This window comes from Scomber japonicus, chromosome 13 (genome assembly GCF_027409825.1).
Source record: "Scomber japonicus isolate fScoJap1 chromosome 13, fScoJap1.pri, whole genome shotgun sequence".
Lineage (NCBI taxonomy): Eukaryota > Metazoa > Chordata > Actinopteri > Scombriformes > Scombridae > Scomber > Scomber japonicus.
The window spans coordinates 27,382,179-27,407,465 of NC_070590.1; the positions used below are offsets into that span (position 1 = coordinate 27,382,179).

A 25,287-nucleotide genomic window follows, 5' to 3' on the forward strand; every position below is an offset into this window, starting at 1 on the left:
GGTTGGCAAACACAAGTCAGGTCTAAGGAGACAGATGGTGACTAATCGGGGTGATAGCTCGTATAACTGTAGAGATTTATTTCAAAGCGGGAGCTCCCCACGGTTTTTGCCAGATGTCGACTGCTCAATGCACAGGATCGACATCCTGGATTGTTTAAACTCCTCTTTTGATGGCAACTGCTGCTAAATTATAGGTTCAGACGCAGCAAGAGCAGAGAGAGAGATACATTCATTTGGTATACTGTAATTGTTGGGTGCTGTCATGTAAATCTGCATGTAGATCTACCTTACTGTACTCTGTATCATACACAAAAACTGCCTCGAGGCAGCTTTGTCAAGCAGAAAAAAGAGTTCCTGCTGCTCATGATAAAACTGGTCAAATCGGACTATAAAACACAAAAATTAAGTGATATGTTTATTAATAGATCTGCCCCAGATTTATAGAGTCTGAATGTAGAAGTCTGAGCATTAGAAATTTAAAGTGCTGCTTGTCATATTTATATCTTTCCAGATTCTTGTATGTATACTGTAATATAGCTTACAGCTGTTTGCCTCACAGTCATCTATAGCTTTCATTTAGCTTAAAGGAAACCGTCAGGAGCCCAAATGAACATTGATTTTTCTAGCTGTAATGATTCCTCCTGTTCAGACAATTAGAACATCCTTTCATAGTGTACTTACAATGCAAGTGATGGAGAACAAAATCCACAGTCCTCCTTCTGTGCTAAAATGTATTTAAAGTAGATCTGAAGCTAATATGAAGCTTCAGCGTCCAAATGAGTCAGCTCAAGTCTTCTATGTTTCAACGTTACAGTGTTTTTAGTGGCAAAGTCTTTTTGTTACTATACTTCCACCACAGCTCAACAGAGAAACACTAAGAGGGAACTAGATACTAAAAAGACTGTAAATGTGTCAGATATCACTTGATATGACTATATAAGCTTCACATCTCCTTTTTAAACCTGCAGTGCAGAACTTTTACAGATTTTGCAATTTTGAAGTGAATCTTTTAACATCCTTTATGAACAGTAGGAATGACTCGAGTGAAGAAAACATCTTTCAGTGTTCATATGGACACCTGACTGTTTTAAGTAACCCTTAACCATTGTGAACCTATCTTTTAATATTGGACATTTTCAGTCTTTAAACCTGGCAGGTCAGGGGTTAAATGGATAAAGAGACAGTTAATAGTGAATGAATGAAATGAAATGAAAAGTTAATAGGAGTGAAGTTTACCATTCTGTACTGTAGAGATATAGCTTCATTTTGTCTTTGTGTGTGTGCTCTTTCTCCATACAATGTGGCCCTTGCACTATTTCAGAAAAGCTCTTAATGATTTCGCCCAGATTGAGAATTTAGAGAGAGAGAGAGATTTAGAAACGAGCAAAAGCAGCAACGACTCACAGTCTACAAAGACGACGAGGCCTGCCTTAGGTCTGACCTTTAACCGTGGTCCAGCACTAAATGATTTGCTTACATCAGAGAGCTCACATTATCATGGGAAGATGCAGTGGGCGAAGCATATTAATAGGAGGGGAAAAAGATGCTTAGACACACTGAACTTTTCTTCTAAAGTCATGTAGAGGAGGAGAGCCCTTGATTTGTATGCACAGCCAGTTCACTGAGGAGGTTTTTGATCAAAGCTTCCACCAGGCCTCACAGTAATCTTCAGAAGCAGCCAAAAAGAACAGCCAGTGGTTTTGGCTGAAAAGAGAGGACAGCAGCTGGGCCCCAAAGTACAATCCATTAGCGCTAAGTTAGGAGTTATATAATGACACGGCTAGATTCAGAAACACTTGTAGTTATCATCTACTGATGCAGTTTGTTGTTGCTTTTTTTGCACATTGGTACATGGTGGTTAATCACAGCTGGAAGTGTTACTTTCTGCAGGAAAGCTAGACGTGGTTCATTTTCTGAAAGCTCGTATTCACTGCAATTTCTCTGATTGTTCCTGTTGATAAAAGGTTGAATATAGAAAGTAACATTTAGTCTACAGGGAAGCTTAGAAAATTCAAATGTGTGAAAGCGTTCAAAGATTAAAGCTTCTCTGTGAGCCTGTCATGTTTGGATTAAACATTTAAATTGCAGGGAGCGCCGTCTACAAAGAGGTGAAAAGTGGTTCCTTTTTTAAAACATTTCCAGTGCTGTATTCAAAGAGTAAACAGTTTGAAGTGAAACAACTAGATTAGCAAATTATCATGAAGCTGGTTATCTACTGGTTTCCTATCCAGCTATGCTTGTTTGATAGAGGTTTTTAATTATGAGCGGCATCATTGTAATCATGAGTAGAGTACATCAACCTTGATTGATAAGCAGGTGAAACAGTAGGGATAATATCCACACGCTGAAAGTTAGACTAGAATAAAAGGCTCCTAGTGAGAATATAAGGCTATAAATAAATGTAGGAATTATTCCATTGGCCTTTTTAAATTACAGTTGGCATTTTCACCATGTCTGGAGAGAGTGACATTTTGTCTCATGATGAACAGAGTTCAAAGTAAAGTCAGACTGTTTCTGCTGCAGGGAGAGACTACAGACAGTTAAAGCAATTAAAGACCTTAATAACAAAATGAATGTCTGTCCATCTAACTGAAGTTTATAATTTGATGTGGATTTTTTCTAAGACGCAGTAGTGGCTATGCTTTTATTTACAGTTATTTTATTAAGCCTTAATGACTTGATACACAGTAGTGTGATGTGATGCTGAGCTGCAGTGATTGAATAAGAGCAAAATTGTTATTGAGTAACATTGTTAATGATCCTGTTTAAACAAATACAACTTTGTTCATATGCAGCTACTGTATAATCACCATTACTTAGACTGTAAGTGTGGTTAACTCTGCATAGTGAGAAGCTTAATTACTGATTTTGTAGAAAAAAGTGGCTCATGGTAAACAATGCACTGATATATTAAATGTCGCTCTGCTCTTAATCACTTGTTACTTGATTTTAAAGCAGTAAGCTACTATTATCTATGTAAGGATCCTGTATGAATGATGACCTGATTTTTTGGTCCAATCATGTTTTAATTAGATCTTCTCAGGGCATTCAAATAGTGTCGGCATAAAAATGATTCAACTTATGAATTTTGTTAAAGCCATTACTTCCCTGTTAATGATCTCTTCATTTGATCTTGAATTGCGAAGCACTTTGTAAAGTCAGTTTCAATATGGCTCTATTGATTAATCATTGATCATCCCTCTGCACATCTCAATTCTCACACCATCTATATGGTCCTTAATATAGATCAATGTTTGTAATATAACAAAACTGACGTATGGGGAATTAATCTGCTCAAACTGAAAGTCAAAATCAAGACAACAGTTTGACTTGTAGATGAATCAGTCAGATGAATGATGAATCAACTTTTTATATTTTCTACACCTAAAAATTGTGAATCTATGTAAGCTCAGAATTCAAAATTGGCCCATCTGTGCCGGATCGACCAGAGTGAACTAAAAGCATGAGCTATAGAGAGAGAGAGCAGCGGTGGTTGATCAAGCTAGAGAGTGAATGAAGAGAGCAAGCAGTGCTGGTGAGAACAACTCTTTGAATCAGAGGAATAAAGTTACTTTCCTATTGTTTCACAGCAGTTACGTTCTAAACAGTGTGCCAAATACCCCCTACGTAGAGCTCCAGTGTTAAGCTGAAGTCTTATACAGACTCAATACGCAGTATACAAGATTTCATGGTTGGAAGCCAAGGCAATCAACTAGGCCATACAAACACAGCAAACACATTGCCAAGGCTAATATAATTTACAATAAGGCCACTCACACAACTACACAACTACCTTACCCCTCTCTCTCTAACCCGGCACACAGGCACATACTCAAAACCTGACACAAAAATTGTTCTATCTCGCCTTTAAAAAAGAATGTATCACAGAGGCTTTGACTTGGCTTCTTTTCAATGCAGTCCTGGTTTCCAAGAAGAAGACAAATTTTCTTTGTGCAACCTTTAGGGCTTGGCAAAAAACTCCTCTCTTGCACTTGGCAGACATGGGGAGTTAAGTGTGACTTGCTATGCATAGTCTTTCCAGTGTCTTGACCTGTGGTGTGCCCTGCAGTTTGTAGTCTCTAAACTGTTCCACAGCCTCTCTGGCTGATTCCCCTAGTGATTTAGCGAGGCTGTGTATTTCTTGTTCATCACACAAAGTCCAGGCCTCCAGCTGCCCTGGCCGAAAGCTCTTATCAGGAACCTTGACCTTTAGGACCAAGTTTGATTCTTTGATCTTTAAAAAAGCCTGATGACACATACATTCAGCATTCAATCAATCAATCAATCAATCAATCAATCTTTATTTGTATAGCGCCAAATCACAACAAAGTTATCTCAAGGCACTTTACACATACATTCTTCATTGATTTTGCACCAGATGTCTTCACGGCTGTCAAAACATTGATGGTTTGTTGGAGACTTGAATCCACAAGTGTCATTTTCAGTTTGAGAGACAGACGCTGAAGTTTTCACAGTATGTTTTTCATGACAGCCAGATCTTCTGCAAATCCTGAGTTGGTTAGGTGCTTGTGAAGGCCTTTGCTTTGTTGCTTCTCAACATCAGTTTGTGATGTGTCCTCACTGGATGTTTTGATCTTTCCATACAGCCTTTATTGTATTATAGATACTTGAAACCCATCTGATGGTGAAACTTAAACCTTTTTTCAATATTTGCATGTTGAACTCAGTCGCTGCTTCCTGAAGCAATCCGACATTCCTGGTTGACTGGTGACAGAGTGAGTATAACTTTGAAATAAAGAACTCAAAGTAATTACAGCCAGCCACTTCTTAAAGAGTATTTCTGACTGTCAGTTCTAATCTGTGCATTAGGCAGTGTACAGACTGCACATTCGGAAAGTTGTTTTTGAGTCTGACAATCAGTCCACTGGCTTTCCCCCTGAGCACTGCAGCCCCATTGGTGGCTATGCTTATGAAATGCACCTTCAAAAACTCATTATCTATTCCTGCTTTATGTTGACTCGCCATCATAGAGACAAATGGATTCAGCATCAACCCCATCGGGGAGTTTCACTATATCCAGGAAAACATTTTCTACAACACCATTACCACTGACATCACATCTTGCGTCAATGACTAGATAGGGACACCCGTGAATGGTACTTTCATCAATTGTGACGCTTACCCGTGATTACATTTCTTTCACATTGGAGACAAACTTGCAGCACTTTTCCTAAGCAATGTGGCTAATTATTGCCGACTTCTGTGACATGAAACTCCTGTAATATCATGAGGGGTTGAGTTGTAAATCAATCAAGCTGTTTGGGATCAGGTGGCTGGCTTTGGTGGCTCAGTGTTCTGTTGCACCACCTTGTAGCCAGGATCAAGATGGATGGATTGTTGAGTTCCTGTTTGGTGAAGTCCTCTGTTTTCTACAGGAGATGACACTGGTTCTGTTGTATTTAACTTCAGCAGCTTTGACATAGCAGCTTAAGGGCTGTGACGCTTTTTTGATCACAGTGGATATTTTATCTTAGCCCTTTGCCATTTGCATCCTCACCATTTGTCATGGAGTCATTGTCACATTGTTTCCTGATCTTTGCTAAGGCAGACTCTAGATGGCGGACTCCAGTTTTCATTGGATGATGGGGCCTAAGGAGTACCTTGTTAAGGTGTACTGGGTCATGGCAGAGCCTGACTTTTCCATCTTTCTGGCCGTCTGCGACCATGTTTGAGACCCATTCAGTTCATCAATCTACATATGATAGAGCACCAGGAGCTTGCCTGTGGTAGCACAGTCAAACAGGTCTTTAGCTATGGAGCCCTGTGCTGGATATTGTGGATCTCAGGATCAATGCTTTCCAGACACACTATGATGTTGTCTTTAAGGCCCAAGAATGACTTCGCATTGAGGTCCACTACCTGGAACTCAAGCCTGCCAGTGGATGAGGGGTCAATGAGTTCTTCTTTTTTGACTCTTACTTCTTCGTGGATGGTGGTGGAGAACACGGTGAGGAGTCTGTCTGTGGTGGAGCCTCTAAACTCCCACAATAGAAGACATCCTGTGCATCTGATGGCGTTTGACTCCAGCTTGTTTACTCTGTGTGTATCCTCCTCTCTCTGCGTTTGAAGATTTGCTGGCAGAAAACTTTTCAGATCTACAGCACATGGAAAAGTGGTTCCGTTTCCCACAGGCATTGCAGCGCTTGTTGAAAGCAGGGCACTTGCTTCTGTTAGATGTGTGTTCTCAACCACAACTTGAACAACGGCCTTCCTCTACTGCCTAACCCCTCCCCAGTTTGTCAGTTAGGCAGTAAGACTTTTCGCCAGCGGTCTTAATGTAGAGGCTTATGACTGTCTTGTGTCCTCCACTTTCTGGTTCATCTTGTTGAACATGAGTCGGCACATTACATTTTTTGGTAGACATGTGACATCAAACTTTTGTATCAGTACTTCTGGATCCCGTTTGTCCTATTTATCTCCAAACATGGAGGTTTAAGTTAGATACAAGACTTCAGAGCTGGCCAATTTGAGAAAGGTGTATGTCCTAACTTTCTTGTGCTAGCAGTGAGTCCAGCTGTGCACTAGTCTCACCGTTCCTTCTTAAACTTGATCCAATTGTCCAGCACACTTTTGACAAGTGACAAGACGAGTTCTTATGCAACCATGACAACACATTCTGCACTTTTGGAAAGAGTTTTTGGTAGTGAAAGTTTAAAAAAGCAGACATGAGTGACTCATTCATAATAGAGAGAGAGGGCTGGGAGCACTGGTTCCTGTAATGTTTGTGTGTATGTGTGTCTGTGACTGGGAGCACAGAGCACACACTGGGCTTGAGGAGTGTGCAGTACAAGAGGTACTATGTCAAATGTATTATTTAGAGCAATCGGGGTGGAGTGTGACATTAAATATGAACAGATAACTGATGGGGTATCAGACCTTTAGGGAGGTAGTGCTATTTCTTATATTAAAAGAATCATCTTAAAATAAAGTCAGATATGTTTTCAAAGCTCCACTGAAGCTTTGAGAAGAAGCTCCACAGTTCATCAGTCGTGTTGTATTGAAGTTGTAATAGTTGTAATATAGAGCTCTGGTAATGTTTGTAGCTCTTTTATCAAATGTCAATGTGTATTTTGCTGACATCGTAGATATTTGTGTTGGAGCACAACAGTAGCAACATTCATGTCAGTAAAACCAATGTTCACTTTTGGAAGATAGTTTGTAATACATGAATCAGCTTCATCCCAGTAGACTATATCTGTGCTGCCTTTCCCATAATCTAATTGTTCAGCTCATGCATGCTTTCATAATGTGGAACAATGGGTGGGAGTAGAGACAGATAACAGGGTCACCATGCCCTACATTATGTCATCATAGCAAAGTGAAAGACCGGTCAATCTAAACAGAAGAACAGAATGGAAATGGAGCAGCTGTGGCTCAGGAGGAGGTCATCCATGAAGATAGAGTGAGGGCTTGATCCAAGTTCCTCCTGTCCACATTTTGAGATGTTCTTCAGCAAGACACTGAAACTCCAAATGTTTCAATTGTGAGGGCAGGGTCCTAATCAAAGACAGACTAATGATGCAACACATTGGATAAAATCGCTATATACTGTTCAAGTAACTGTTCAACACTGTGAATACGATGATTTCTTAAAACTAGGTCATCTATGCTGTAGAAATGTGTAATTATTTTGGAAAATTATGCCTTACAACTATAGAAAACAAATATATTGATATTTTATTTTTATTTTAGTGTCTGCTTTTCCCTATCACTTGTGTTACATGGTAGACAGGAGTGTTTTGGGGGACCCATACCGTCGTTGAAAGCACCACTGCTAAAAATACAGAAATATATGTAAATTCCACTGGTTGACACATTTTGCTTCACCCAGAGAACCTTTGCTGATAAATGAGCAGGGAGCTTTGGGTGCAGGCAACATGTAGGGAAGTTAAACATTGTTCATTGCGTATACAATCTAAATTTTAATGATACAATGCTGGTGGGAAATCAGCAAAGGTTCTCTTTAAATTAAACATTCTGCTTTTACTCATATTACATACTTATACAGTCAATTTCAAGACAACCTGTACCCCTGGCAATGATAAAGAATTCAAGTAAAAGGTGACTGTTTTAATAGCTTGATCTAAAAACAAGTCACACTATAAGACAGAACAGCATTGAGAAGAGGGGAACTTTCCTCCTGATTACTTTCTTCATCCATAAGCATGACATTCAGTATGCCTCTGGCTTTGTTTACTGCATCACAACACCCTAAAGTAAGCTGGGTAATTTTAGAGGTCAGTGAGTGTTTATTTTCAATTGCTTGTATAATGTGACAAAATCCATCTCCACCTCTACATTACGGCTGAAATGACTCCCTCACTCACTCATTTACAGCTTCCTCTATAATAGACAGTGAACAGTTTTATCAAGATTTTGGACACCAACTAATCATCATCATCATTTTGCATCATCGCCATCAACTGTCGAGTGGCACAGTGATCATTTTCTGTCTAATCTGTAGAATGTACTGTGTAAACTACCAATACTTCCAAACCAATTACATGATGTCCAAGTATTGACAGTGCATTGTTTTGACAGTTAGTAAAAAAAAATGCGCTTGACATTTCTATATGGAGTAAATCAAGATGTGTTGTGACACACATCAGTCAGCTTGTAAAATGTCAAAGGCTTGACTCACCTCGCCCCGTATTTATTTAGCTCTTCATCAAGGAGAGCTGCAGACTGTTATGTTGACTCTCTGTTCCTTTTCAAATAGAGGGCTTGGTTTCATTGGATGGTAATATGAAAATGATTGCCTAATTGTACATAAGTTACCTTCATCCATCAAAGGGGTGATTGCCAATCTAACCATCTGTGGTGTCTCTGTAAATGTGTGTTCTCTGTGCTATAACATCACAGTAAAGGTAGAGTTACTTGAGAGTGCAGCACATAAATCAGTTGGCAGTCTAGTTTGTACTGTCACTAAAGCTGTGCTGATGTCTGCATCTATTGGTTGTTGATGGTGCTGGACAGGGGTTGGCAACCTATGGCATGTGGGCTCATGGTTACATGCAAGGACATTAACACAGGCACATGGAACAATTCAATAAAAGAAACTCTCATATACTTTTTAAATAGAAAATATAGCCTAATGGTGAACTAAACAAATAATTTGATTTAAAATAATACTGAAACAAATAACAAGCGCAGTGGCAGTGAAAACATAGGTTAGCTGGCTTGCTTTTTTCTCCTTTTTTCAAGAACAGAAAAGTAGGTTGTCTAATATTCGCCTCTTTAAGCCGTCTTGGACAAACAAGTTTGTATTAATTTCGAGCTGTGTGTCTGCTGGCAAATATTGTCCGTCAAACTTCAAGTGTAAAACGTCATTTTGAAACAAGGCAAGAGAAAACCTTCGAAGATGAGGCTGATAAAGCTGATTGAAGAGGGCAGTGGTCCACTAGAGGAACCAAAGCTGTGTGTTTACAGCCTCTAAACAGCACGCTTACAGAGGGCAGCTATGAAGACGTGCAGAGCATCGTTAAACACGGGAAGCTGTTCTCAGAGGGAGAGTATGTAAAGGAGGCTTTCCTCAGCAGTTTGGAGGTCATATTGATGGATTACTAAACAAATACACCATCATCACCAGGATCAAATACATGCCTGTTTGTGTGAGGACTGTAGAGAGGAGACACGACTGAAAAAGGAAGCTCTTTCATTAAAGGATGCATCAGTATTCAGCGTAGCTCTTGACGGTGTGAATGTAACTGATATTCTACATCTAGCAGTGGTTACCAGATATTGCCACAAAGGAACTCATGAGGAACCCTGTTGTTTAAAGCCCATGCATGTTACCACTTAAGTTGCAGTAATTGAACTTACTGGTTTGATGTGGTCAAAACAGTCCAAGCAAGGCAGGTCCTTTCACTGAAGAACAGAAGAGGCCATGAAATCTGTGCACGGACTGTAAATCTGAGGGCCAGGTTTAGAAATCCATGCACACAGTTTACAAATCCTTTTGCATGGATTTACCCATTGGGTTTTTTCCTGCCATATGACCCCAGGGGGCGGCGTAGCACGCACCAAATCGGTAAGATTGCAAATCTTTTGAAGACTCAGGACTTAAGCCAATGTGTTTGATTATTTTTCACTCAACTGTACTCACTGTCTTAGAAGTTATGAATCCACCTGTTTCTACATCACAGCTGTCTAGGATCCACTCTAAACCATGTTAAGAGTCTTCTGGACAGCCCCCCCCTCTCTCGTCTTTCAAGTCCTTCATAATCTTGCCTACAAATTCAGCATCAGTTTACTCCTTGTAACATCTCTTGCAGTAAAGTTCATTTAATTACCGTGATGATTGGATTGTCACTAAATGTCTACCTTCATTTGAAAAGACTGCGTTGTCTTAATTATGGATATTTAGCAGCATTAGTCTCTGTAGCTAAAAGAAGCTGCTAGATGCTACACCTGCTATCACATACCTGAATGTGCAAGGAATACTGGAAGTGATGGAATGTCATCATAACCCGTTCCCAGTTTCTTTACAAGCAAAACAAACGAAGGCAGACTGAAGCTTGTAATGCATTCTGACAGCTGAGCAGATGCAAAATGTCTGTGTACACCAATCCTGAGAAGAATGCATCACTACACCGTCATCCCATAATGTGCAGCATTTATTCCGATTAGTTTTCCCTCACATAATGTTCCAGGCTTCACTTGGAAGTGCGCCAAGACTACCACTCTGTCAGTTGAGTTTGATTAGGGCGTTCTCTCCTTCCTAAACGAATTGTACCGAGGCTGTAGATGTGTGCCAGAGTTTGATTCAATTGTTGCATGGCAGATGTGAAAGCACCTGCCATGCAACAAGAGGACATTCAACTAAACAGTAAAAAGAATGCCAGAGAAAGCTAGACACAGCAGGAACCATCTCCAGGTTTAGAAACACAAACATTTTAGCACATATAATGTCACATATTTGAACACCTTTGCTATTTAAAAAAAAAGCTGTAGGACAAAATGTAGGTAATTTCTTTTAATGAGAGAAATCATTTGGAGATGCAGCAGCTTATTAAGGCATGATCTCTTAATGCTGTTGGTTCATTGTCATTAACAACCAGAGTGTACAGAGTCAAATATTGGTTTCATTTCAGTCATTGAGTTGCCCTCGTTTCTTTACAAGCATTCCTTAACTTGAGTGTCCGCTGATCCACCCTCAGCCATCTGACCTTAATTCTAGCCGGTCAGCAGGAGGTAAGAGGCTCAAAACTGTTCTTTGTCCTCCTCACAGACACTTTGTAGCAAGATTTAAGACTCTTAGGTAGAAATGTGTAACAGGTTCACAAGTTGAAACAGCACTTTTAAATAAATGTTTAAAAATACATCTTTGCTGCAACATATTCTTTGGCCAATCGCTAAAAGATTTATGCATCCTAGTGGAATACAAATTCTCTTAAAAATACTAAAATACTGACAGTTACACAACTCATCAGGAGTTATACTAGATTTAAAAAAAAATACTAATTTGCTATTGAAAACTGCCTTAAAGCAAATGTTCCTACGAGAAACAACCAAATGCTGGACAAAATGTTGAAGGTGACCAACATTGAACTAGAAACACTTGGGAAATAGCGGGAACTATGTCTATATTCTGTGACTAAGGTTTTCAGCATTGTTGTTGTGATGATAGTGAATGGTCAATCACAAGGTAGACACGCCCTTAAAGCTGCAGTTGGTAACTTTGAGGCAACTTTAGCATCAAATTTGAAGTACAACTGTCAGATCCCTCCCCCTCCCTCTCCGCTGCACTCCTGCCCTGCCTCCAAAGTCCCTCCCCCAGAGGAGGCTGACGTGCACGCGACCACGTGCACGCGATCTGTAATACATGAACTACACTCCACACAGCTAGATATAAAACGCTTTACAGTGACTTTCACATGGCTATACCTTACCTAGAAACTCGGAGATATGAGCTTGATGAGCTGAGGAGGAAGGGAGAGGGGCCTGTGTGTGAGCAGTGATTGACAGCTGTCAGACACTCCATCAGACACAATCCTGGCTCTGATTGGTTCTTTTTTCTGGCCCGCGGTGGATTCTGGCAATTTGCAGTAGGAGCAGTAGGTGGGGCTAAATGAGCCTGTTTTTTTTTTTTTTTGTTGTTTTTTTTTTATTATACAGATTACTGGTTTCATGTAATGCTGTCTTTACATAGTGACAGTCTTAGCAAATATGACAAAAAGTTACTTTTAAAAGACTTACCGACTGCAGCTTTAAGCATACTTGTCATTGTCTATTTTATTCTAACTGGGACCATTTACAAAATGATGATCATGATGTATTGAAACTAGAGATTCAGACCATAAACTCATTACTGTTAACCCTGAGGTAATAAATCAAGTGAGATCATTTTCTCAGACATTCATACTATCAAGCTACTTTAGGCAACCTGTGGAATCACCCCCTGCTGGTCAATGGAAAGAATGCAGCTCGTTTATCTCGTTTGCTTCCTCCTTTTAGTTGGGTGTTGCAATATTTTTTGCAAGGTAATGCTACCAACTCTTGATGGTGGAATAGTGAGAAAGCATCAGCAGGACTGTGTGTATATTTTTAGCAGGAAAAACAACAGAGCAGTGTAAAACATTACCAGCTGTGGGTCTGACTCAGTTTAGAAATAAAATAGCAATAAAAATGATTAAAAAGATGTGTTTTTGATGTGCATACATATATTAATATTCTAACAGAATGTGCACTCACACACAACATTGATCCAAAATCATGTGTATATAAGGAATTTAAAATATACAATATGAAGTAATATTACTTTAAACAAACTAGAAAATGATGCATTAACTTGATGGATAATTGATAATGGCTATTTACGCACATGCCAACTCCCAATCCCCCACTCCCCTTATCATCCCTGCTTATCTAAACTTTGCTCCCCGGGTGCCATGTCCACAAATGGCCAAAGAAGCTTTGAGATGTGACCCTTTCAGTTCAACTTTTCCTGTTTTCACCTGTTCTTTGTCTGAACCATCTGCTCTGTCTGGATTCCCTGCAGCTATAAAGAATGTCACAAGCAATCAATTTCAATTGTTAGACATCTCTGGTGGGGAAAGAAGCAGACAGAGGCGACTGCAGGGTAAAACCTTGGGGGCAAAGGGCCAAGGAGACATCAGACATCGGCCATTAAAAGAGCTGTCAGCAGCGATATCAGTGAGGCAGAAGCATGTGCATACGTGCTCTACAGTTCAAGATGAATGATCACAACGCCTAAAGCAACAGCTGCTGTTAGAGTAGAATTGGTGAGGGATGATCTGTAATTTCTCATCAGCAGGTATGTCTTTGGCTACTTTAGAGGATCTTTGGAACATTCTGCCTAAAATCTGGATCTGATTTAGGAATTTTCCGGGACACAGATGATAAGTATCAACACCAGAAAAAGTGGGTCATAGAGAAGGACAGGATTACTGGACAAAATACACTGAAAATAGTGGACATCCTGTTGACAGCAACAGCCTGATAGAAGCGACTGACCTGAAAGTGTTTGTTTTAAAAGTTGTCACCTGACAGAAAGCAGACAGAGTCACCTTGGACTGGAGGCTGTTTGCATGGACTAACAACAAATGGAAATTGCATCCTTGTCTGGAGTATTGACTGAATGTTGCAGTGCTGCAGCATGAAGGCTTCCCACCATCATAACCTATAGCCTGCCTTTGCTTTACTCCACATATGACGCATGAAGGATCAGATGCTGCTGCACCCTGGAAAGATCTCCTTTGAATTCCAAATGATGAAAGATGCTTGAGAGCAATAGAGCAGAATTAGGTCAAGTCTCCCACCCCTTTGGTGTAGCATTAGAGTTTTAAGCCACCCTGATAGATCAGACTGTTGTAGCACAAGCTGTCAAACACAAATGAGCAATGCCATTTCCCCCTCAGCGTATAAGCTAAATCATTTCACTTTTTGGATGCTGCTTTTTGCTTGTCTGTCCGGCACCAGTTTTTATAATTCATTCTTATTTACTCCTTTTCTTCAATGCCTCCCTTCTACTTGCAAGAAGCATCTGCAGAATGAGTGTATTGTAGTTTGCATAGTTTTCACATTTTGCTTTATTGATCTAAAACTGTAATGTACTTGTCTTTGATCTCACACAGGGGAATAGAAGCTTTTAATGACCACCTCTAATGCTTTTGGTTTAGGAAACTATTTTGATGCTGTTTTTGAACATTTCCTCTTTGGGCTTATAAATGCAGATATATATTTTAGTGGTCTGTTTAAGCACCATTTGATTTTAGAGAATGATGTAATGCTTTAATGTGTAAGTTCAGGGTGGGCTGTATTCTTGCTGATCAGCACAATCATTCAGAAATCAGATGAATCCTACACTAAGATAAGAATAAAATAATAACACACATGCAAACAGCAGCATTTCAAACAAAGTTTAAGCCAAAACATCACAATCCATATGCTATTTAATATTAGTGACTGTGAATGGTTGCCTTTGCAGCCACTGCATAACTTTGCGTCTAAAGATTTAAACCTCAAAATTTTGGGAGCAGATGGTGAGGACAACGAGGCCAAGTGGCAGCTAGAAAGAAGAAATGTTGTTCTACAGGAGGCATTCTACTGGAATTAGTCAGTTTTTACACACAAATGAGTACTGGTAAAAGGTAACTGTACACTCTCAGGCCATGGCTTGAAATGAACTTGTTTGCTCATTATCCAATACAATATGACTACTAGATTTGAAAATGATCATCCACATTTAAACTAGCATTAGTAAAAATGAAAGATATAGCATAATAAGTCAAACTATTTGTCCCAACAACATGATGTTTCATCTTTTATTTTCCAGACATATAGATTTGTCAATCTAGACAGCACATTGTTTTTTTTGCAATGTTCCCATCACTGTTCATTGTTACCTGTATTTGGAAGGTCAGTGGGTGTTCTTTTCAAGCCCTGCGTCAGACATGCTTGTTGGATGGTGGGAAAGCCCATTAAAAAGCCCCTCTACCTGTACCTTTCTAATGACAGATAATGGGGGGGAGAGGGGGGCTGTGCACGGCCTTGTCTGTAACTTTCGGAAACAGAAAAGGCCAACATCCACACCCACTTAGAGGCAGTGATTGGCTGGCTGAGTGGAAGTGAGAAAGGACTCAGGGTTTGAACTTCTCTCTCTCTGGTTGACAATTAGAAAGAGGAAACATTATGACACAGCACACATTCTCAGGGACTTAATCAACCTTTCTGCTCAAACTCATACTCATTTTTATAAACTGATTAAAATAACCTTACTGACACTCAAAGAAGGTGTCGTGCCCATTTGTTGAATATTATCCTCCCTGAATGTCTGGTACAACCCTTTGGCATAGCGGGCTGCCTGGCAAAAATTATTAATGCCTCCATTAATTTCACAGGCTTGTCATTTTATTACCGTCACAATACGTGTCCAACTTTGGAAGAAGATGCAGGAAGACTAAGTGCAGGTGCAAGAATAATAGGCTGTATTATAATGCACAGAGCTTGCTACAGTCATCAATAATGTATGCTGTATTGTGTAAAAATCTCATTTATTTTTCATTTTTGTTGGCACTTAGTGGAGTCGGACAGTCGTCACGGTTCGACAGCAGCAGGGCTGAGACAGGGAAACAGCTGAGACAGGAAGGGAGGGAAACTTGAGTGTATTCAGTGTCTTAAGTGCCAACACAGTCTCAGATGCCTGGGTGTGTTTTACTGTACGTGTGAGTGTGTGTGTGTATGTGTGTGTGTGTGTGTGTGTGGTAATGCATCACACTTGTATTGTCTATTTATTGCATCTGGCTGAATTGTCATGTGCGGTCACATTTGTTACCTTGAATAAATACTGTATAGAAATGCAGTTTTGTGTGAGGAGTTGACATAAACCTGTCTGTACTGTCACATAGAATGACTCTGTCATATATCTTCTATTATACTGTCATATATCACAGAGGGCAAAGTAAAGGTTTATGTTTGAGACTCAAGGACCTGGAGCCAAATATCACTCATAAATCACACAGCTTTTTAAATTGCACTGTACTGATGAATTATGAAACAGGATACAGTTCATCATTAACACAAAAAGGTTGTTTTTTCTTGGGAAATGTGAAGAATTTATCATTTCTTTAAGATGAAATTTTTATGTTACATAATATTTAGAATATAGGTCAAGTGACTGAGAAGCATAATTTGGGGTTTAAATTTATTTATTTTTACCAATAACAAGCTAATTTTGAATTCAACTTTCATTCTAGTTTACTCCTCACTGTACTTAAACCGGACTGATGGTTGGAACAGCTGTGCGACCGATGATCCTCCTCGTTGAGTGATATTGAAACTACCCAACCTGTTACATCTCTTAGCTCCACCACCAGCCCAATGTCAATCACAGATGTGACAGTTCACATTTTACACTATGATTATTGTGGCCAAAAATATCATGATAAATAATGTTGAAGTTGAATGTTGTTGAATTGAAGCTTAAATATGTTTACTGATGGTGAACTATATGATTCAACTGCAAACACAATGCAAAATCATTCAGTGAAAATAAAATAAGCTCAAAACATTTCATTAAATTACATACATTACCCATAATCCAACACTGCTAACAGTTTCATTGGCCATTTGGTGTTATGCTGATTGCTTGGTAGCCTGCAGCTGCTAGTCTCCAGCAGAGATAAGAAGCGGGCTTGCAGAGCTCTGTTAACCTCTCTTCTTTCTAACTCCTCAGCCCCAAATTGTTTTCATTTTTAAACTTGTAGTCTTAAGCCTCAAGTGCCATCGCTTGGGGCAGTTAATCAGATTTCACACAGCTGTAGCCACAAACACCTTTCATGCTACTTTTTACACCTGCGCAGTCACACTCACCAACACCTGGAAACACACACTGATATGTAACATAGAGTTCCTCTTTAACATGACACCTCAGCCCCCTCACTTCACTGGGTCCCATTCCCTATAGTCTGCTGGACCTGCTGTGGTTGTTTTGCTTCAGTTTAACCAGTAGAAATGAAACTAATGAAGGCAGGAGCACTGTGCTGCGTTCATAGCACCTCCTGAAAATACTGAATGAAAGAACTGGTATACCAGCACATCTGTACTGTTATTACATAGTATCAGGGCCTTTAAATGGCTCCCTGGGTGATCTCTGAAATAGCCACAGTTGACCTCATATGTTGATTTCAGTGATGGGGTCAACCCCAGACTATGTTTTGGACTGTAGAATAAACATCTGCATTTTGCTCACCTGTCGTGCCTTCCCTCATTTAACAAGATGTCAGCACAATATGTTTTGAATGTGATAGTGGCACCGGAACTAGCACTGATGTTCCAGCACTCCTGGAGACAGTCTCCCCCCTCTCCCTTCTCTTCCACCTTGCTTACACTTTTGGTAGTGTGTGTGTGTGTGTGTGTGTGTGTGTTTGTGTGTGAGCGAGTGCACCTCAGTGGTTATACCTTGCGACGGTGACCTCCCTTGGGTCTTTGATTGTAAATGAGCTAAACCTTTATTGGGATGCTGAGGAGAGTGTGTGTGTGTGTGTGTGTGTGGGTGGTGGTGGGGGGGGGGGGGGGGGGGGCGAATCAGCTCCCCATCCCTATTCCCTCTCTCCTCTCCGTTCCGCTCTCTCACTCCCTCTCCTCATCAGTTCTAAACAGTGAAGTCATACCTTCCAGAGGGGCCTGTTTTTTTTCGTGCTATCTGCGATGATGTCACCGGCAGCCAATCAACACGTAGTGCCGTTTGAGATAGTGTTTGTGCGAGTGAGGGGGTGGGGGTTTGGAGGGGGGGGGGGGGGGGGGGGGTCGGCGGGAAGGGGGAGGGGCTGGGTTCACCGCTGGGAAAAAAAGGCGCACTTGCTCAGTTATTATCTGCCTCTGCTGGCTCGCACAAGAGCTCACACATCATGAATCCACAGGCTGCTGATACAGACAGCAGCGTGATGATGTAATGTATATACAGACTGTATATAGGGGTGCTATATGCTGTACGTTATGTAGAAGTGACTATATAAGGCAATGATGATGATGTACTTGAAGATATTCCATACAGTGCATTGTACTTTACAAGGTGAGTGCTGTGTTAACATAAGCATGCCTGGATATGACTCACAGCTGGCCTGCTATTACAATCTGTGCCTGTTTGTATTCCATCAGTCTGACATTCACAATTAAGCTTCATTAGGAGATAAAAATCTTCTGTTTAGTGCAAAATCTCCTCAATTAGCCGCTCTTCATATTGACCTCAGTTCAAGGTGACCGTGGAGGCTTCTCACATGTTCATAAAGCTCAAACCGTCAGATCCAGACAGATCATTTGGGTGAACGTCGACGACGGTTGTTCAATTATAACAGCAACATTTTTATGATTGGCTCTATAAAGGAAACGCTTTCTGCTAATTGCAAAAAATGGAGAAATATCAAGCGATAGATCGAAGCTCAGCAAAATGTCATCCTCTGATTGTTTGTGTTTTTTTAAAATGAGATGTTTTCCTGACCTTTTCCTCACTGTTGCACATGAGATAATCCAGAACTTTACTATCTCTCTTATTTAAAGGGGGGAAAAAGAATTGATTGTGTGGTATTTATAGTAGATTATTATATTTATGCTTGAATTCCTGTTGGATCTTAGTTAGGAAACAGAGTTCTTCTCGTGGTTAATATTAATGTGACTTTTATGCTAAATGTAAATGTCTTTTTACTGGCACTGGTAAATGCCAGTGAATTAAAGGATTAGTTCACAATCAAGTGTGTCTTGAGCAGCCTACAGTCAGGTGTTCAAACACACGTTAAGACACCACACATTGATGCTTAATTGTATTGAGTACATTTTTAATTAATTGTAATTAAATTAATTTTATCATATCAAAACAACATATAAAGTGTCACAGTTGCTGTGAAGGTGCTCATCCAGTGATGGTCATGATTGCAGGAGCTGTCCATGGTACTTAGTACTGGAATCCTCCTCAATCACTTGTTGTTGCAGAGTGCAGGATTTCATTATCAAGGGTATTGTAAAAAGCTCACCTGCCCACTTAAATCAGATAGTTACTCAGCATGTCACCTCATGCTGAATCTGTTGGGGGCATAGTGGTCACACTGTGTTCTTCTCAAATTTGCTGCCTATTGTATCAATGGGACCAGATGTGTCTGTTGTATATAACAAAGAAAACTATGGACCAGCAACAAGTTTTCTAAAAGTTCATCTTATCAGTATCATAACATGTATGTCATTGTATTGTAAAAAGTAATACAATCTTTACTTTTTAAAATTCTTATAATAGTTGTTGACAGGTAAAAAAAGCAAATACAAATGTGTCACTGTTCATATAGGCTCCTGACAGTTGAGTTATGAGAGCCTTGATAAACTGTGAACCTGTCCACCCATTTTGGATGTCATCACTTGACTGAATGGGTATAACCAATGGTTATCAGCCCCATGGATATGGTTAGAAGGGGTCAGCTACACCTATTAATAGGTGCATATCAAACCATTCTAATATGACTGTGGCACCCACCAATAGGTAATATGCCACTACATTACATTACAATACTCTACAAAATAATAATGTTTTATGATGAGATAATGCTGTTGTTATGGTCTAGTTTATGCATAAAAACCACTTGGTTAGGTTTGGGGAAAGATCATACCAACATATCAAGTCATTTTATATTGACATCATGTGAACTACGTCACTTCCCTGCTTAATAATTACTATGGAAACTAGATGGTGTGTATATCTCAAAGGTGACCTCCATCTTACCAATGAATGATAACACCCTTCTAAACCTACTAGAAGGTGTAGCAGGCCCCTTCTAACCCATAAGGCTGATAACCACTGATAACTCCCATTCAATTGACTGATAACATTCAAAGCAGGTGCAGCAGCTTCAGTCCTCCATCAGTGTCTCTATAAGATGCGTTCAGGAACAGTATTGAGTGTAGGCCAGCTGTGTTTGGGCAAAACAGAAGAGCTGAAATCTCCTATATAGACCAACACTCTGTCCCCGTCATGTTTAGATGGATGTGCAGCTCTTGCATTCATTCTCATTACACAGCTTATAGACTGTTGTGCACTTAGGTGAAAGAAATCATGATTTGACAGGTAAAGTGTCCATAGGGACTTCAATTTTATACCAAGATAGAACGAAAAGATGAAAAAGAATAGTTGTGACAAATGATGGTATTGATTTTTTTAGGTGTGGGACAATATGCTCATCTCCTGATGCAATACCTGGATGCTGATTTGACTCAGATATGATTTTCAATTCAAAACTGATTCTCGATTAAATGAACAGCAATGGGAGATGCTGTTTTCAGTCTCATGCTCCAGTTTACTGTGTGCCAAACCATTCACTGATGTCCTTATTCCACTAAAATACAATATGAAACAGAACTGTAAGTCAAAATAAATGGTTCGCAGCCTTTGCATTTTAAAAAGTTAAATGCATCACACAATGTATCACCTGTATAAGAAGTAAGTAGACAACAAACTGGCTGGTAGCTCTGGGGAAAGACATTCTGGTGGAAAATGTTGAGTGGGCACAGGGTTATTGAGGTGAAACAGACGGAGGTAAAGAAAATAACTCATAATTCAGAGTTGGTTTGAATTTTTTAATGCTACAGTGTGTTTTGGTCAGTTGGTCTCATTTCTTATTGCTTGCGGCGGCCAATAATACAAAGACCTTTGAGTTAGCTAGCAGAGAAAATCCTGTAAACTGTGTGAAAAATAAATCTCATAAATGTATTATTATCAAGGAATCTTTCATTTTTTCATGACATTTATGAAAAAATAACTAGTGAGTCAGATTTACTGCTGCACACAACTTAAAACGGCTTTCACTGTTTGCTTTCACTAATGAGAGGCGAGGCAGGCACTAAACTAAACCATCATCATCATCATCATCATCTGTGTGTGCAGCAGAACCTGCCTGCCTGCTTCCTTACAGGCCACAGAGGGACGAGCAGCGAGTCCATCTGATTAGCCATATCGACTGGTAAAATGCTACCACACTGGGTTTCCGCTCATAAAGTCAGGCTACATAGTAATTAACCTGGGATCGATGTGACCATTCAACAGCTGTCTCACACACTCACAGATTCACAGAGTTAGCAGAGTGAGTTCTTACTGAAGAAAAGGTTAAAGGTCCAGCTGTTGTTGAACATCAGGTACATTATGCTTTCGTGGTGTTTTTTTTTAGCTTTCACACAAATGAGATGAAAAAGATTTTGCGAGTGGTGCTATTGGCCGAACACCAATAGTGTTTATCAAAAGCTGTACTGCTACTTTTATATGAAGTAGGAAATCCTTCTGTCTACACATCTCATTCAGTTTCTCACCTTCTATTTGTTCTGCGGTAGTAAGAATATTGCACAGACACTATCAGGAGCATCTTCTGAAAGCATAAAGATAAATATTTAACCTCCTGTGACCCTGCGTCCTCGTACGGGAACATTACATTTTGGGTTTGCTAGACCTTATACATCATTCTGCTTAACTTTAACCTGTTGTCCTCATTCGTACATGCTTCTTTGTGCCACCTAGTGGCAGCAAAATCACATTACATGAATTAGTGTAAAAACCAGATGGCAGGCAAAAGATCAAAGTGGACCAGGTACAAAACCTTATAGAATTTTATGGTTGAAACTTGTTTATTTATGCTTAATAACATTTGCAGTTTGATACAAATTTGACTCATTTTAGCAACAAGCTACAACACTGCTAATCAGAAAGTACTTGTTTAAGGATATTGGGACTTTATTATTACTGTTTGTGTAAAGGTAAAGTGTAAATGTAGGGGGAAATATGACCTTCTGTTCAAAGACGATGCTTAGTTTTTGTGCTTATCAGATCCTACTAATTAAAAATGTACACCAAACAAAAGCTCAGGTCTCAGGAGGTTAAATGCGATTGTGTGATACGCTTTAAAGCAGTGAGTATATTAGACACGCTGCAGATTGCCTGACGTTGTACGTACCGTTCCTGTTACCTCAGGTGCCCACGGAGTGCGAGAGGAGCCCCAGTTTGTGACGGCCCGCGCAGGAGAGAACGTCATCCTGGGATGCGACGTGTCCCGCCCCCTGAACGGCCAGCCCTACGTGGTGGAGTGGTTCAAGTATGGAATGCCCATCCCCTTCTTCATCAACTTTCGCTTCTACCCTCCTCATGTGGACCCGGAATACGCTGGTAAGACACTGACAAAGAAGAATATAGATCTAGCAATACTTGAGATGTACTGTGAAAGATACATTAAAAAAACCCAGTTAAAAATACCAGTTTGTATTAGAATCTGCACTTTCAGAAGTCTTGCTGTTGGTGTAGGGGTAAAATCATTTCCCAGCAATGTCTGCGTGGGTCGGACAGTAAACCATCACCTCCGTGACAGTGCTTTCTTTACTCAGCTGTGTGCTTCGCAGCGCACACAGTAAGAAATATGTACGTAATAAATACTAACTAATGTCGACAGCTTTAATGAGATGACATTTAATTTGAGGGCAGCAGCTCTCTCCAGCCACCACCTCACGTTATTTATGTGTTGTGTGCTCAAGATGAAGTTTGATAGGGGTTTCTCTCCCTGTCTGCTTATGGTTTTCCTTTCTTCCTGATTGTGAAATGTCAGGTATAATCCCCTTGTCTGATGTGTTTCTGTCATTCTGTCAGAGAAGCCTCTGCGTTTCGGATAATCTGAACTGCATTTTCATGACAGATATTTAGTTTGATCTCATGCTTTGACCCATGTAAGCTTTAACAGTTTGGTGCTGTTAGCATTACACAAACTGGGAACTTAAAGGTGCCTTAATTGATAATAATAACTTTATTTGTATAGCACCTTTCACACAAGAAGTGCAGCTCAGAGTGCTTTACAACAAAAGCAACTACATACACCAAGTGCTTCATATTAAAGGGGCTTTAAAGGAACATAGAGCAATGATAGGCATAACTGAACGGGATATCACATGTGACATGAGCCTTCTGCTCTTCTTCAGACTAAAGGCAGAATGTATAGTCTCCATCTTAAATACACAAAGACCCAGGTCACCTGACTGTCACATGATGTGCCAATCCCACTCTGTATTTACAGGTGTACATTTAAGTGCAAAGATAGATAATGCAAACCATATTAGTAGTACTATAAAATAAATGAGAACATAAGTGATCAACTAATATAGAAAAATCTGAAACATTTTTTAGAAAAAAAAGTAATACAAGTTGGAAAATAAAAATAGCAATGGTTTTAAAATAATAAAATGAAATTAAAATAGTACATAGTGAAAGTAGATAAAAAGTAGAATACATATAATATATAAAGTCAAATAACATACAACATTCCAAAAGAAGTTGTGTAGTGTATCAGTGTGGAGATGACTGTCAGGAAAGCTAATGAAAGTTTAAAGTGAAGAGGTAAGTTTTTAGATTTCTCTTCAACATATTTAGCGATATTTAATATTCAGATTTTAGACATTGACTAATTTTGAATAATGTAATAATTTTGACAAATGTCTCTTAAATGTGTTATGATGTGGTATCACTGAGCAACATACTCAGAGCTCTTCTGAGGGTTTTTCCAGCCCTCAGTGCATGTGTGTTGTCAAAGTACAGTCTGTAACTCCAACTTCTGGCCAGCTAGTGGAGGTTATAAAGTGGTGAGACTCAAGCAGTGTCCAGGCATACAATTCAGCCAGTGATGGATGATCTTTCAGCCACTACCAGCCAGACTGAATCTGAAACAAGCAGCGGTTAAACTTAAAAGACAGCGTTCCTTTGCAGCAGGGAGAAAACAGAGAAAGAGAGAAAGTGCTAAAATAAGGAGAAACATCGATTTGGTGTTTGATGTAGAGCATTAAAAGAAGCCAAAAGACTGAATCTAGATGCTGATGTGGCATCCTCTTCCTCTCCATCCTCTACCTCACTGTCTTCCTGCTCCTCTCCGTCACACACAAGGGACCTCACCTCAACAGATATGAAAAATGACTCCCAAAACATCATAAATACTAAAACTGTTGAACATAATTGACTAAACTGTAAACGCTGCCACTTGACATATTGCTGTGGGAATGCTGCAGTGGTAATCTGTTTTCAGTTAGCTCCCATTTGTTATATCCAAGCATCTACAGTTTGGAGGGTGTACTGTAGTTTTAGGAAGCAGTGGTGAGGAGGGGTTTTCCTTTACTACATCCATAGTCCATAATACTCTTACTTACCTTCTTACTTATCCTCAAATCAGCTACTAGCACTAAAACATGTAATAAAGATTTGATCTCTTGGAACAATGAGGAGAACATGAGGCAATAAAAAGCTCCGAAATATAACTCGTGGCCTGACCCCTCAGGGATTTAAAAGTAATATTTCGTAATCACTTTAAATAGCAGCAGGTAGCCAGAGCAGGGGTGCCAAAATCTGAAATGTGGTCTTGCTGCTTAGTTCCATTTTAAACCCTGGTGAAATTCATATGAAATATGAATTCATATGAAATATGAATTTCACAGCATTGATCTGCTCTTATAGCTCCGTTGTATCCCCTTACTTAATTAAAAAAAAAATAATATCCACTTAGTATGTAGTCTGTTAAAAAAACAACAACTGCAAAATACAAGTTGTGTTTAATTAAATATTTGGTGGTAAAAATGTATCACAAGTAACATTTGACTATTTGGGGAAAAAGAAGATGGAAAGCAGGTTAACTCTAATGAGAAACATTTGCTATTAACATGGCAGATACAGCACTAATCTCCACATCTGTTTGAAAACCAGCTGATTGATTGGCTGCTGTCTGCATCAGATACAGGAGAAAATGATTCTTTTTAAAGTGTCCTTAACACCTCTTTTATCCCATCTGCCTGGTGCTGAGGAAAGACAAATCGTCTAGACTAGAAGATTGTGGTAAAAAATCCAGAAGCTTTGTATAATCTGTCTGCATCCTCACACACTTTGTCTTCATTGATTAGATCACTGGGTACAAATACCAGACAGGGAGGACTGCTGAGTTTGGTTACTGTTACTGAATCCTGAGCATGGCAAAAAGAGCAGCATCATTCACTGAAGACAGGAGCAGTCACACTGTTAGTGAGGCTTTGGAACTGAGGACAACATGTTCTTATGATGTAGTTTGCTGGCATGCCTCTTACATCGTATTAAATATGTGAATATGCTTCCACAAATAGTTTCTAAATGTGTGTGTTAGTGATTTAGACTCATGTAGGGTTGAGGTCCAATATTGAACCCTATCTTAATCAGAATCAGTTTGGATTGTTAGCTTCATTAATGTTCACATCATGAACCTAGAGCCTGAAAGTGAGATGAGA

At 39.7% G+C, this 25,287-nt stretch overlaps 1 protein-coding gene across 1 annotated transcript in view; it reads left to right on the forward strand.

The window, feature by feature from the left end:
• The window catches only part of igsf9bb (immunoglobulin superfamily, member 9Bb), a 145,420-nt gene that overhangs the window by 18,993 nt on the left and 101,140 nt on the right, over positions 1-25,287 (forward strand). Inside the window, exon 2 of the mRNA XM_053331576.1 lies at positions 21,980-22,171. Within this exon, the coding sequence (XP_053187551.1) occupies positions 21,980-22,171 (192 nt within the window). The remainder of the gene's footprint in view (positions 1-21,979; positions 22,172-25,287) is intronic.